The following is a 14,250-nucleotide window of genomic DNA, read 5'->3' as shown; positions in this document are numbered from 1 at the left end:
TTATTGTACCAGTGACCTTGTCTTGCCTGGCAGGTTAGTACTGTAGCTCAGAGGGTTAATAACTGGGTAGGACCACTGGAAAAATGTCTCCCTCAGCAGTTTATATCTTTTGGCACAATGAAAAATAGCAGCAGCTAGGCAGGGGTAGAGCACACCTTTAATTCTGGCACTCTTGAGTTTGAGGTTAGCCTGATTGATATTGGCCTAGTCTACAGAGCAAGTTCTAGGACAACCAAGGCCATATAAAGAAACCCTGACTCCAAGGTGGGGTGGTATGGGGGTAGAGAGATAGCTAGCAAGAAAAACTTTTACTCAGATTCAGATTGGATCAAGTGCACTCTCATGATCCTGGCCTACACGGTTGTTTCCTAAGTGCAGCCATCGAAATATTGACAACTGTCTATGGTCAATTCTTTTGTCTTTAGGCTAAGGCTAAGGAATACTGGTGTGTGTGTGTGTGTGATAGGAAGGGATCCTAGATAGGTATGTTTTCATGTGTGTGCTTGGGGGAAAGGGAGGAACTGATGGACAGACAGTTCTACAGTTTTCAACATCTCCTTGACTGGGTCTCATTTGGCATCCACATTCTCTTTGACCCCTCATTCCCTCTTGCACAGGACACTGTTTATTTGCATGCCTGACATTTTGGTTGCATTCTCACCCAGACCTATAATCTCCTGGCCCACGGGGATTCCTGAGGTAGGAGAGATATGTTTGTAGAGGAACCCTTCTGACTTGGTCTGAAGACTCTGACCTCTTTAATGGCACGTCCTCGCATAGACACTAGTGGGGACAGAAGCCGGCCTTGCAACTGCCATGCGTGCGCGTGGGGATGCAGAGCCAGCACTTATATCCAGACCGTTTCCCAGGGCAGGGGAGCGCGCTCCGGGCGAGGCGCAGGGCGGGACAGGAGCACGCGAAGTGTCCGCCTGGCCAATAAGCGCAAGCCAGGCGGAGCGGGCGGTAGCCGCTCGGGTGCGCGCGGGGCTGGGCGTACACGGTGACGCTCGGGCTCGGCAGGACCAATGGGCGCAAGGTGGTGGCGGGCGGGCCCCAAGGCCTGGAGCTTTAGGAGGTGAGCGGGCTGTGGGCCCGCCTGACGCTGCTGCATCGCGGGAGGCGCATGGCGGGCATGGCGTTGGCGCGAGCATGGAAGCAGATGTCCTGGTTCTACTACCAGTACCTGCTGGTCACTGCGCTCTACATGCTGGAGCCCTGGGAGCGAACCGTGTTCAGTATCCTGTGTGTCCTGGCCTGGCCGGGGCGTGGAAGGGTGCGCGCGCCGGGTTGGGTGGGGGTGTCTTGGGGGCCAAGCGGAGATCCGGGTCTTGGACGCAATTCCCCTGCCCAAGGTGGAGGTATCCTGATTTCTGCATGCAGTAGGGAGGACGACGTCTCTCTTGGTGCTTCCTGGCCCCGCTTCGGCCGCGCCTGCCTTTCCTTTAGTCTTCTTGTCTGAGGCAGGGTTGCTGCTGGTGGAGCAAATCGCTCTGGGCTTGGGCGTCTTTAACCCTTAGCTATTCCTGATTTGGAGAGATAGAACTCTAACCAGTTCACCAGGTTGTGAGTACATGGTCGTGACACTCCCACACAGTTTTGGAAAGCAGTTTGTAAGTTACTGGAAGGCCTTTTGGTCTTAAAAATGGCAGTTTAAAAAGTGTGTTTTATTTATGACTTCTTTGCATCATAGGTACAAGCTGTGCCTAGAAAAGACTTTGTGGATGGGGTTTCAAACTACGCTTTGCTGTATAGCTTACAAACGGTTAAGAATTGTTGAGTGATGACTTTGCTGAGCACTTTGTGCCTATCTTACCTCGCCTAATTTTAACAGCCCCAGCGAATAGCTCAAGGTTGTGAAGTCTGATGCTTGTTTTCACCCAATGTCTATGCTGTTATCCTCTGGTTCTCATGTAGACTAAATACTAACAGTTCATACTTTTTCCTTTCCTCGTCTCCTCTCTGTAATATAAACAGAATATTTCAAATCACACGTTTGTTTCATCCAGGCTTAGCTTCCCGTTGGGGTTTAGCTTTGTGGGGAGCAACTTCACAAACACATTCCTATGACTGAGGTAGAGCTTGGCTAGCTTTATCAAGGGTGCTAGTATGCAAATAGCATGAGCTTGGTTAGAGCTGACTCTTGAAAAAATTTAGCGGCCTGAAAGACTATTTATTATTATTGGGCATTTCTTTCCTAACCTGTAGTTGAATAGCCAGAAAAAATATTTGGAGCTTCTGAACAGAAAAGCCTGCTGATTTCCTGCATTGTTTATTTGTAGCTTCAGTTTGATCTTTGGATTTTGTAGGTCAGGAAAAATGCATATTTAAATTCATGCCTAATTGGAACTTCTTAATAGTAGCAGGTAATCTTTTAATTAATTAATTTTTAGTTTTTCAAAATAGGGATTTTTTGTTGTTGTTGTTGTTTTTTGTTTTTTGTTTTTTTTTTGTACCCCTGGCTGTCCTGGAACTCATTCTATAGACCAGGCTGGGTAGCAGTTAATCTTGACTGAAAGTTGCCTTACTACAATAAATGTTGACGGAGCCCCATAAAATAGTAATAATGAAAGCCAGGTGTTATGGTTCATGACTGATTACCATGCTCAGAAAGCTAATGCAGGAGGGTTGCTGGAAGTTCAAGGCAGCCTGGGCCACATAATGCACAGCTAGTACCAGGCAAGCTAGGGTTACATTGCAAAACTCAAAGGGGAGGGAGGGAAGGAAGGAAGGAAGGAGAGGAGAGGAGAGAGAGGGAGGGGAGGAAGGAAGGAAGGAGAGGAGAGGGGAGAGAGGGAGGGGAGGAAGGAAGGAAGGAGAGGAGAGGGGAGAGAGGGAGGGGAGGAAGGAAGGAAGGAAAGAAAGAGAAAGAAAGAAAGAAAAGAAAGAAAAGAAAGGCAGGTAGGCAGGCAAAGAAACAGTGTTGGGATGAAGTGAAACTCTGTAAGCTTTGAAACATTTATTGGCCTGTGGATAAATGCTACAATGGTAACAGTGTTAAGATTTTTTTTTTTTTTTTTTTTTTTGGCTATATTGTAATAGAAATAGTGACCTGGGGCCAGACTGTAGTGGCCCACATTTCTAAACCCAGCACTCTGGAGGCAGAGGCAGGCTGATCTCTGAGTTCGAGGACAGCTCGGTCTACAGAGTGAGTTACAGGACAACCGGAGCTACACAGAGAAACCCTGTTTCCAAAGGGGTAGGGGTGGGGGGGATCACTTTTGATTTTTATATTAAAAAATGTCTTTTTTTTGTTCAAATAATTGTGTGCATAGCTAGGTGTGGTGGTTCATGCTTGTCTGTAATACTAGCTTGGGGAGTTAGCTTCAAGAGCATCAGAAGTTAAGAGCTAGCTTCAACTAAATGTGAGTTTGAGGGCAACCTTGGCTTCATGAAACTGTCCCTCAGAAAACACAGAACTAAACCAAAACAACAACGACAACAAATGTGTTGATATAAATACCCCTGTCGGGGGCTGGAGAGATGGCTCAGTGGTTAAGAGCACTGGCTGCTCTTCCAGAGGTCATGAGTTCAATTCCCAGCAACCACGTGGTGGCTCACAACCATCTGTAATGGGATCTGATGCCCTCTTCTGGTGTCTGACAGCTACAGTGTATTCATATAAATACAATAAAATAAATCTTTAAAAAAAAAATAAAATAAATAAATACCCCTGTCTCCTCCTGGAGGCAGGGCTTGTTGCTATGCCAGATATCTGTTATCTGAATGAAGACATCACCCAGGTTAGTTATTATCCCTTTGTTTGCTGTGTTAGAGGTTCTTTGTGTCCGCAGGAAGTGTACAGTTAGGAGGTAGAGGAAGGCGAGAGAGTGCGAGGCAGGGGAATGGTCTCTGATTGTCTTAACTGTCTTAACTTCCTGGGAAATTGTCTTCTTGCCTCCCAGTTTCTAAGCTTTGGTTTGGTTTGCACTGCCTTTGTGTTGAGAATGTTAGAATACCTATTAGCTGTACTCCTGGGTAAGATAATGAAGACAGTGCTTAAGGTCTGGGAAAGTCCTAGGTGGAACGGACCTCTGGTTTTAGCTTGTGATACCAGCCCTTTGTTAGCAGCAATGACTGGGCCTTGAGTGCTGTAATGTTTATGGCTTGTCAGAGAAACTAAGATTCATTCTTTTTTTTTCTCTTATATTTTGGAGACAGGGTCTCACCATATAGCCCTGACTGACCTGGGACTCATTACATAGCTTTGCAGTCAGAGATCCACCTACTTCTGCTTCCAAAGTGCTGGGATTAAAGAAAGACATGTCACCTCACCTGGGCCAATTTTTTTTTTTTTTTCCTGGTTTTTCAATACAGGGTTTCTCTGTATAGCTCTGGCTGTCCCCGAACTTCCTCTGTAGAAGGAACTTTGAGGAACTGTGAAGAGTTGACAGCCTCTGCCTCCCGAGTGCTGGGGTTAAAGGCATACACCACCACATCCCCTTCCTCCCTCCCTCCCTCCCTTCCTTCATTCCTTCATTCCTTCTTTCCTTCCTTTTTTTTTTTAATAATAGAGGTGTTCATGTTTAATAATTAGAAGCTGAGTTTCAGAGTATTTGTTGGAATGATGTGTTTGAAAGAAAATCTATGATCAGTAATTATAAATAGAAATTTCACTCACAAATTTTAGCCGCATGCATTATGTCTGTTCTGAACAACCCCCAGATCATAGGGTTTCATGGGAAAACAGTATTTTGACTGGCCGCTACTGTAAACCTGTTCAAACTTATTAAGCAAGCCCTAACAGAAACAATCATTGTCATTTTGGGGGACAATTAGCGCAGGTAGGCAGTTCAGTGTGGCTGCAGCCTGCCTTGGGTTCAGTAGAAGTGCATGGAGGGGGATCGGTGGAAGTATTGGTTGTGGCAGGGATCTAAGGCTGCCATAGATCTTTCCTGGGATACAGTGCCATCAGCATCAGCTGAGAGCTGGAGATGTGTTTCTGGGAGCTGTTCTGCTGTAGATGCTAATTTCTCATTTTCTTAAAATAGAATTCAAGGGACTTCTGCCTTTGCAGCGGCTGAGCTGAGAGATGCTTCCTGCTGAAGGTTGTCGGTCTTTGCCCTCTAATCTCGCCTCACTGACAGATGGGGGCTGGAGAGGTGGTGTGGCGGTTCAGAGCACCTGCTACGCTTACAAGGACAAAGGCTCAGTCTTTAGCACCCACAAGGTTGCTCACACCTGTCTGTAACTCCAGTTCCAGGGGGATCTCAACTGTTTCCCCCCCAGAGAGGGGGGGGAGGGAGGGAGGGAGGGAGAGAGAGATAGAGAGAGAGAGAGAGAGAGAGAGAGAGAGAAACAGAGAGGGAGAGAGAGAGAGAGAGAGAGAGAGAGAGAGAGAGAGAGAAAGGAAGGTAGGTCTCACTTGAAATGACAAACTGCAAACAGACAACAAAATACACAGTCTGCTGGGGAGGTGAAAGTGTTAAGGAGTGGTCTGCTAAGCGGATGTCCTGAATCAGATCCCTGAAACCTACATGGTAAAGGGAGGGCATCCATCCCCAAGAGTAGTGTCCTCTGCACAAACTTGGTCCACAGAGGAAGTTCCAGGACAGCTAGGGCTACAGAGAGACCGTGTCTTAAAAAGAAAGAAAGAGCGAAAGAAAGAGAGAAAGATTGGGATGCTTTAAAAAGCTTTCTGATGTGGGCAGTGTGATGAGAGACAAAGCTTTGAGTGTGCTGTGCATGCGGTAGGGAAGCAGACTGAGCTTTCCCCTGGAGTAGCCATCCCCAACTTCCCTAGAGAGAAACCGCTTTCTAGTTTCCAGGTCTTGTGAATGAATAGCAAGGGCGGTGTTATTGTTTGGGGCAGGCAGTGTTAGTTGTTGGGATAGCTTCTGATGAATGGTGTTTGTCTTTAAAGCATTTCCTGCCTTTGTTCTGTGATTTTCTTTTTTTTTAAGTTGTTGGAATAAGTGCTGGGGTTAGCTAGTTTCTTTCTTTCTTTTTCTCTAGATGAACACTTACCAGCTTGTGGTTGATTAGTTGGGAATCTCTCTTAAACAGCTAAATACATATAAATATATAGTTTTACAGCCCTCCGGATTTTTTTTTTTTTTTTTTTTTTTTTTTTTTGAGACAGAGTCTCATTGTATAGCCTTGACCGTCCTGGAATTTGCTATATAGACCAGGCTGGCTTTTAACTCACAGAGATCCACCTGCTGCTGCCTCCCAAGTGATGGGATTACAGGTATATTACCCACATGCCTGGTTGCATTGCATTTATTCACGAGTCTAATACCATGTTACAACTCATGTTACATATTGGCTCTAAAGAAGCTGTTTTTTATCCCGCCTTTGTATAAGCATTTGTCTTCAGGGCCCGCATGCGCCCTGGCACATGGTTGCTGGTACTGCAGTGGTTTATGGGGCAGCTCTATCATGGTTTCCTACAGCCCGGAGCAGGGGCTCAGCAAGGCTTGGTCCTGCTTACAATACTTAAAACTCAGTGGCAGAGATCAGATTTCCATTTTAAGGTTTTTAGTTTTGGGGGTTGCATCCTAGTCAGAGGAGGCCCCTCTATAAATCTGACTTCTATAGCTACAGGAACTTAAATAAGCAACTGTAAAGGTGTAGCAAGTAGAAAGATTATTTGAGTATCACTGGTCTTGCTTGTGTGTGGGATATGGTCAGATAGATTTACATTTCCTTTGTGTTTATCTCCAGTAGATGACTTGAAGGATGATTGAGGTGTGGTAACTAAGCGACCTCTCCAAATAAATGGGATCCTAAAATGTTAAGGAAGAAAGATGAATCTCATTTTGGGGGATGGGGGGTAGAATCCTGGGCCAGAAGGTCAGTGGCACCCCAGGATTATAGTATAAGTCATAACACGTAGGGAGCAGGGTAGCTGTGGGCAATGGCAAACAAGTCTGAGTTGGGGTGGCCAATGTTCAACCCTTGAAGAACAGATTTAGTGACTCTGTAAAGCAGATCAGATTCCTCCTTCTCATATCAGCTCTCAGGTAGGTGATGTGTCTACATTTTATAGTAGAGTCTTTGACACGGGTAAGGCTGGCAGGGCTGTGCTTCAGGGACTCGCTGTTTCTGGGACTCAAGGATACTTTATTGTCGTTTTTAAACTATGTGTGTGTTCAAGTGTGCAAGGTGTCCACATGCCATGGCACACTTGTGGGGAGGTCTGAGGACAGCCTCACACGGTAGCCCTTGCCTTCTGGGTTTGACATGGGGTCTCTTGCTTGCCGCCATGTAAGCTAGGCTAACTGGCCTTCAAGCCCCCTGGGGTTCTCCTGTCTGTGCCTCCCAACTTGATGGAGGAGCTCAGAGATTACAGACCTGTGCCCCTGTCCCCAGCCCCATGTGAGTTCTGAGGATCTGAAGTTGGATCTTCATGATCGTGGGGTATTGATTTACCTGCTGTACTATTTCCCTAGTCCATCGGTATAAAGTATTTATACTTAGAGAGATATACTTAGAGGGACAGCCTTGAGATCCATTTAAGCACCGGATAGGAAATTATAGCCAGCTCCCTCTAAATGGTACATATTTGTTTGTAGGGACCCATTAAGGAGATGAAGTCATGTGTTTCCTAGCCTTGCAACTGTCTCATAAAACCAGTGCCTGGCAGTGTTGGTACAAGCTAACACTTTCAGTCAGGTGTGCTGATATCCTCATAGTGCGAGGAAGGCTGAGGAAGAGGGATGGAGAGTTTGAGGTCACTGACTCAAAACAGACAAATAAACCAAAAATCAGGCCAAACTGAGACTGAACTAAGCCAAACCAACCAGTTTAAATGGTGTCAAGCATGTTCCCTCTCCCCAAGGAATATCTAACTCAGTTCAGCACACTGGAGTTGTTGGAACTTGATGGTTAAAGTTACACAGATCTGGGGGGAGATTTAGCTCAGTGGTTAGAGCGCTTGCCAGGCGCATAAGGCCCTGGGTTCGGGTCCCCAGCCCAACCCCCGCCAAAAAAAAAAAAAAAGTTACACAGATCTGTAAAGTCACCTATCAAAGGTGGTTGGGTGTGAACGTTATTGCTTTATATTCCAGCATTTGGGAGGTAGAGACAAGAGGACTAGGAGTTCAAGGTCATCCTAGCTTAGTGATTTAAGGCTAGCCTGGGCTAAATGAGACCCAGGCCAGTCTGGGCTAAGTAAGACCCTATCTCTAGTGTGTGGGTTTTTTTTTTTTTTTTTTAATATACTTGATACTTGATGTGTGTGTGTGTGTGTGTGTGTGTGTGTGTGTGTGTGTGTGTGTTGAGATCAGAAAGTAAAATTTCTCTTTTTACCCCCAGGGACAAACCTTAGGTCATCAGGCCTACATAGTGGCGAGTATCCCTATCTATTGATCCATCTTGCTGGCCCCCAAGAAACTACAGATCAAAAGTACTAACTTTTTTGCTGGGCACGGTGAAGCACGCCTTTAATCCCAGCACAAAATCAAACAAAAAGTGATTATTCAGGCTAGCAGGAGTTCTACACTGTTATATTTTTACTTAGTGTGTCAATATATAATTAAATCTATTTTAAGTATTTTCTTATTATTGAAGACTTTGGGGTGTTTGGAGTAAATTTTTTTTTTTTTTTTTTTGGTTCTTTTTTTCGGAGCTGAGGACCGAACCCAGGGCCTTGCGCTTGCTAGGCAAGCGCTCTACCACTGAGCTAAATCCCCAACCCGTTTGGAGTAATTTTTAAATTTAATTTAAAGTCAGATGACTTGGGCTGGTGGCACTTTCCATGCTGACCTGGCAGCCCGAGCTCCATCTCTGGAACCCCCGGTAGAAGAGGAAAGCTGGTTCCTCAAACTTGTCCTCTGAGCTCTACATGCGAGTGCCTCATACATGAGTGCCTGACATGCTCAGTTGTTCCCCCTTCCGTCTCTCTGACACACACACGCGCGGTCGCGCACACACACACACACACACGCACACACACACACGCACACACACACACGCACACACACACACACACACGCACACACGGGGAATAACATAAACATTTAAAAACGAGCTGCTCGGGGATTAAGAGCAGTTGCTGCTTTTGTGAAAGTCCTGGTTCAATTCTCAGCACCCACATTGGGCAGCTCACAACTGGTGCCTAGAGACACCACACACATAAGCACTGACTTCTTTCTTTCTTTCTTTTTTCTTTTTTTGAGACACAGTCTGACTGTACAGTCTTGGCTGCTCTGGAGTTCCCTATATACACCAGGCTGGCCTTGAACTCAGAGTTTTGCCAGCCTCTGCCTCTCTGCCTCTAGCTACAAAACAAATCTTTGTTATTGTTTTTCAAGTCAGGGTTTCATTGTGTAGCCCTTTTTGTCCTGGAACTCACCTTATAGACCTGTGACCTTGAGCTCAGAGATGCATCTTCCTTGGCCTCCTGAGTGTTGGGATTATAGGCACTTGCTACCATTCTCATGTTGGTTTTTGGAGACAGGATCTCTCTGTGAGGTTCAGGACTCCTAGAACTATGTAGTGTAGACCAGGCTGGCCTCAAACTCAGATCTGCCTGCCTCTATCTGCTGAATGGTGGAACTAAAGGCATGGTCATCACTCCCAGCAGGTGACAAAGAAGTTTAAAAAAAAAAAAGAATTTATCCTATAAAGGGTAAGTTCAGATGACTTTCAATAATTCTGTTTACCTTTGCCAGAACTGATGCTTGTTTATTCTGTTTCTGAGAGCTATGACCTGTATTGGGTCCAAATATACAAGACAAGTAAGGACTAAAATTGCCTCTGTCATTTATCTTTGATGAGAGAAGGAGGGATGAGATACAGGACATATTTGTAGGCATTGGAGAAGAACCGGGAAGTCTTAGTTAATTTGAATGTGGGAAGAAGGAATCAAAGAAGCTTCTCATTGGCTGAGCAGGCAGATAGATGTGCTGCAAAAATTAACGGGCTGGGGTGAAGCTCAGTACACGTGAACTAGCATACCCAAGGCCCTGGTTCGATCCTTAGCACTGCAAGTAAAACCCAAAACCAAACTAACAAATCAAACCTTAATTGATATTTGGAAGAAAAGCAGAATCCACTCTTAGTCACGCTGTACACCAGCGATGGACAGGGGTGAACACAGGAGATGATGGTGGAGATGAGAGCCCCAGAGAAACACCTCAGCGCAAACAGCAGGAGGGTTAGTGTAGCAAGGACTAAGCCAGTGCCCCGTTAGCCATTGGGTTTGCTACGAGGCCACTAAGAGGATCTTAGGGGTCTTAGTTAAGGACTAAGGGTGGATGGGTAGAAGTGAGTTGTTAATGACAAGGAGACAGTAAGTGGGCATTTTGTTTACTCATTTTAAAGAAATGAGGTAGTAAAGAGAAAGGTAGATGTTTAAAGAGGAATAAGATCAGATGCCATTGTGATAGTGCACTGGGAGGCAGAGGCTGACAGATCTCTGAGCTCAAGGCCATCCTGGTCTACATGAGTTCCAGGACAGCCAGGACTACACAGAGAGACACCTCCAAAAAAAAAAAAAAAAAAACAAAACAAGGGCTGGGGATTTTGGCTCAGCGGTAGAGCACTTACCTAGGAAGCGCAAGGCCCTGGGTTCGGTCCCCAGCTCCGAAAAAAAAAAAGAACCAAAAAAAAAAAAAAAAAAAAAAAAAAAACCAAGGTCAAGGAGAGAGTACAATGTGAGGTTAGAGGACAGTGAGAGAGGTTTTGGTTACATTTGCTCCACGATATGAATGAATAGGTTTTGAGTCTTGCTTTGACCTCTGGGTTCTAATGACAGCTTTCAGTTTGGCCCTGGGTAAGTCTTTATTTTCTCAGCCTCATGAGTAAGAACTACAATAAACATCCCATAGAAAAAAAGCTCTTGATTAAGAGATTTGCCAGCTGGACTGTTATACAAATATTAGTTTGTAGTGAGCACATTGTTTATTTAAACCCTATCTTATCATCAAAACAAAACCAAAAAACCAAAGAACCAAAAGAAAAAAAACCAACCCGAAACTATAAGTGGATAAGTACTTGCTACACAAACATGCGGGCCTGAGTTTGGATCCCTTGTATCTGTGTAAAGAAACAGGTATATTGGTGCACGATGATCTATGATCCAGTGCTGATGGGGCAGCATCTAACTTCAAAGTCGGTGCCTTCTGCCGTGCAGTAGTTTAAACTTAAAAAACTAGAGCATACATTTTTTTCTTGCTGTTACTTAAATTCTTTTACTTAAAGTCTTTTTATGAGTACAGTGTAGCTGTCTTCAGACACACCAGAAAAGGGCATCGGATCCCATTACAGATGGTTGTGAGCCACCATGTATTGCTGGGATTTGAACTCAGGACCTCTGGAAGAGCAGTCACTAACCACTGAGCTCTCTCTAGCTCAAATGGGTAGATCTTATGAAGTTATTAAGTATAATTATGTTCTGTGTACCAACCCCCCCCCGTTTTTATTTTTTCCCTTTATTTTTTGTTCATGTATGTCTATGCACCATAGAGTCCAGAAGAGGACATCAGATCCCCTGGGACTGAAGCTATAGATGGCTGTGAGCTTCCATGTGGTTGCTGAGAATTGAACCCAGGTCCTCTGGCAAAGCAGCCAGTGCTCTTATCAGCTGAACCATTTTTCCAGCTCCAATGTGCTCCTGTTTGAACACTTGTTGAACACTATATATACTTAATTTTTAAGCTGTCTGATGTTTTCACCTCTAATAGTGAGCATAATGGCGCTGACTTCGCATGGTAGAGGTAAAATGGGCTAAATGAGAAGGTAGACGTAACATGAGCTAATGACCTCACAGGATGTTGTAACGGTGAGTATCCCATTCACCACTGTTAGACCTTTATATGTAGACCTGATAATGTCTACAATGTTAGACCTGATAAATAACAAAACACGCTGTGCGAATGAGTACTTGGTCAGAGATGGACTGTTGAAAAAAAAAACAAAACTGGAATTTAGTTTTCGAATAGACTAGGAAAAATGTTTCCTTAACCACCGCGCAGATTCGATGCTGGTTTCTGTGGTGGGGATGGCACTGTACACCGGCTACGTCTTCATGCCCCAGCACATCATGGCAATACTGCATTACTTTGAAATTGTACAGTGACGGAGATGTGACCAGGATCCAGAGGCTCCTGGGGAAGATCCACCTTGTGAAGTTGGGACGAGACCTCGTCACATGTGAGATGCTCTACGGATGTCAACATAACCAACCTTATAAATACAGAGACTAAACTTCATGAGTAGAACAGGAGAAATCATCCTGACTCATGTGTTGTGTTCCTTCCTTTTGATTTTAAAAGAGGCTCTTAAATAGTAGCTTTTATCTATTTTAACATTGTAGTCATTTGTACTTTGATATCAGTATTTTCTTAACCTTTGTGACTGTTTCAATATTACCCAGTGAGAGCTTTTCTTAATGTAACTTTGAGTACATCTTAACTGCCTTCTATTTTTAAAACCTAAGGTCGTTAGTTGGGCTTTACTGTTCTTGCTATCGTATGGCATACACATCTGCCTGGATATATTTCTACTCGATCAAAGTTTTGTAAGAAACAATACAGAATTTGGGGATGGGAGGGAGGATATTTTGAGAAGTACTTACAAAAGATTTATCTGTAAGCTTGACCTCAGGAGTACGGTTTTAGCTCCCTAGACTCTTTAACAGCTTTTGCTCTAAAACTATTAAAGTGTTTCTTAGTGATGAAAAAGTAAAGATCTTGCTAACATTAATACAAGGAGCATTTCACCTTTTAGATATTAAATTCTTATGTGGACTTATTTCCAACCAACTTTTTCGATTCCTGTGAGGGTGGGTGACTGGTGGCCTTGTGCGCTGCTGAGATGTACCGTGGAGCTTTTCATAGAAGGCAGATCGGTTTCCTCTGAGGAGATACTGACAGTGGATACGCTTAAGAGTTAACTTGATGGGCTGGGGATTTAGCTCAGTGGTAGAGCGCTTACCTAGGAAGCGCATAAGGCCCTGGGTTGGTCCCCAGCTCAAAAAAAAAAAGAAAAAAAAAAAAAAAAAAAAGAGTTAACTTGATGATTGTCACAGGTGCTGTGAAATGCATTTGCACATTGTGATAAGATATCATGAGATGAATTGTTCAGAACCATAGCCAAAAGAAATGTAAACTTGCTTAAAAATCCTTTCACTCTTTGTATTTTTTTAAAATGGTTTTTATTCCTTAGATGTAAAATGACTACTTAATTTTTTTTGATGTAAACTCATTAAATTCAAAGAAAAAATGTAGCAGTCTCTTATGGTTAAATATTGTTCAAGTAGTTATTTGTGGTTGGTTGCTGGGGACTGGGTATGCAGTTACTATATTTTAACATGTCTCTGAACATAAAAGTTCTAGCATAAGTTGTGCTTTTTTTTTTTTTTTTTTTTTTTTCCTGTTTTTTGAGACAGGGTTTCTCATGTAACAGACCTGGCTGTCCTGGAACTCTCTTTGTAGACCAAGCTGGCTTGAAATCACAGAGATCCACCTGCCTCTGCCTCTCAAGTGCTAAGATTAAAGGCATGTGCCATGCTTGGCAAGTTTTGGTAATTAAATATTTATTTATTTATTTATTTATTTATTTATTTATTTATTAATCTATTTAATGTGCTTTGATGTTTTGCCTGAAGGTATGTGTGTGAAGGTGTCAGATCTTGGAGTTACAGACAATTGCTGTGTATTGAACCCAGGTCCTCTGGAAGAGCAGTGCTATTAACCTCTGAGCCATCTCTCCAGCCTCAAGTTTTGTTAATTTTTAAAGGTGTTTTTTTGGGCCCTGAATATTGCCAATATTCTTTTAAGTGTTTTTCAGTCTCAAAGTTTCAGGTAATATGTAAACTTAGTATTTATGAAAAGTAGGTTAATCTCATCACAGGGTTGTAAGAGTAATATACTTTGGTTTAAAATAGTTAAAGTTGGGTATGTTCAGACTATAAAATGAATAAGACCATTTAGCGTAGGATTTGCTCAGTTAATGCTCACTTTTTGCCCATTAAGAACTGCTGATAAGCAGGTGTCTCAACCCCCCTACAAGTTAAAGATAGGAGGTAAGAATCATTCATTTTTAGACAGGTACCTGGATTGCCTCCCTTACCAACCAGTCAGAAATCTGTAATTATCCTCATTTTTTGCTGTCAGATGGTCATTGTGTAGCTGATGATCAGCCTAAAAGCTGGCCTCACACAAGATACATTTGCCCTCATAAGAAATTGAGTTGGGTTGTGAGTAGAAAGGAGTGCAGGCATTGAGAAGCATTCTGGGAGATAGACTGGCATGTCTGTCTGTCAGTAAATTACAAATGGGGAGGTTATTCCCACTTTCTTAAAGA

At 43.7% G+C, this 14,250-nt stretch overlaps 1 protein-coding gene across 1 annotated transcript; it reads left to right on the top strand.

The window, feature by feature from the left end:
* Window positions 1-1,023: 1,023 nt before the first annotated feature.
* Window positions 1,024-12,696, top strand: Sptssa (serine palmitoyltransferase small subunit A). Its single transcript, XM_032907735.1, has 2 exons — window positions 1,024-1,235; window positions 11,919-12,696. The coding sequence occupies exons 1-2, from the start codon at window positions 1,124-1,126 to the stop codon at window positions 12,020-12,022; spliced, it is 216 nt and encodes a 71-aa protein (XP_032763626.1). The 5' UTR covers window positions 1,024-1,123; the 3' UTR covers window positions 12,023-12,696.
* Window positions 12,697-14,250: the final 1,554 nt, after the last annotated feature.

The sequence above is a fragment of the Rattus rattus genome, chromosome 7 (genome assembly GCF_011064425.1).
Source record: "Rattus rattus isolate New Zealand chromosome 7, Rrattus_CSIRO_v1, whole genome shotgun sequence".
Classification (NCBI taxonomy): domain Eukaryota; kingdom Metazoa; phylum Chordata; class Mammalia; order Rodentia; family Muridae; genus Rattus; species Rattus rattus.
The sequence above is the reverse complement of the archived record's forward strand: the minus strand, read 5'-3'. Positions and strand labels throughout refer to the sequence as shown.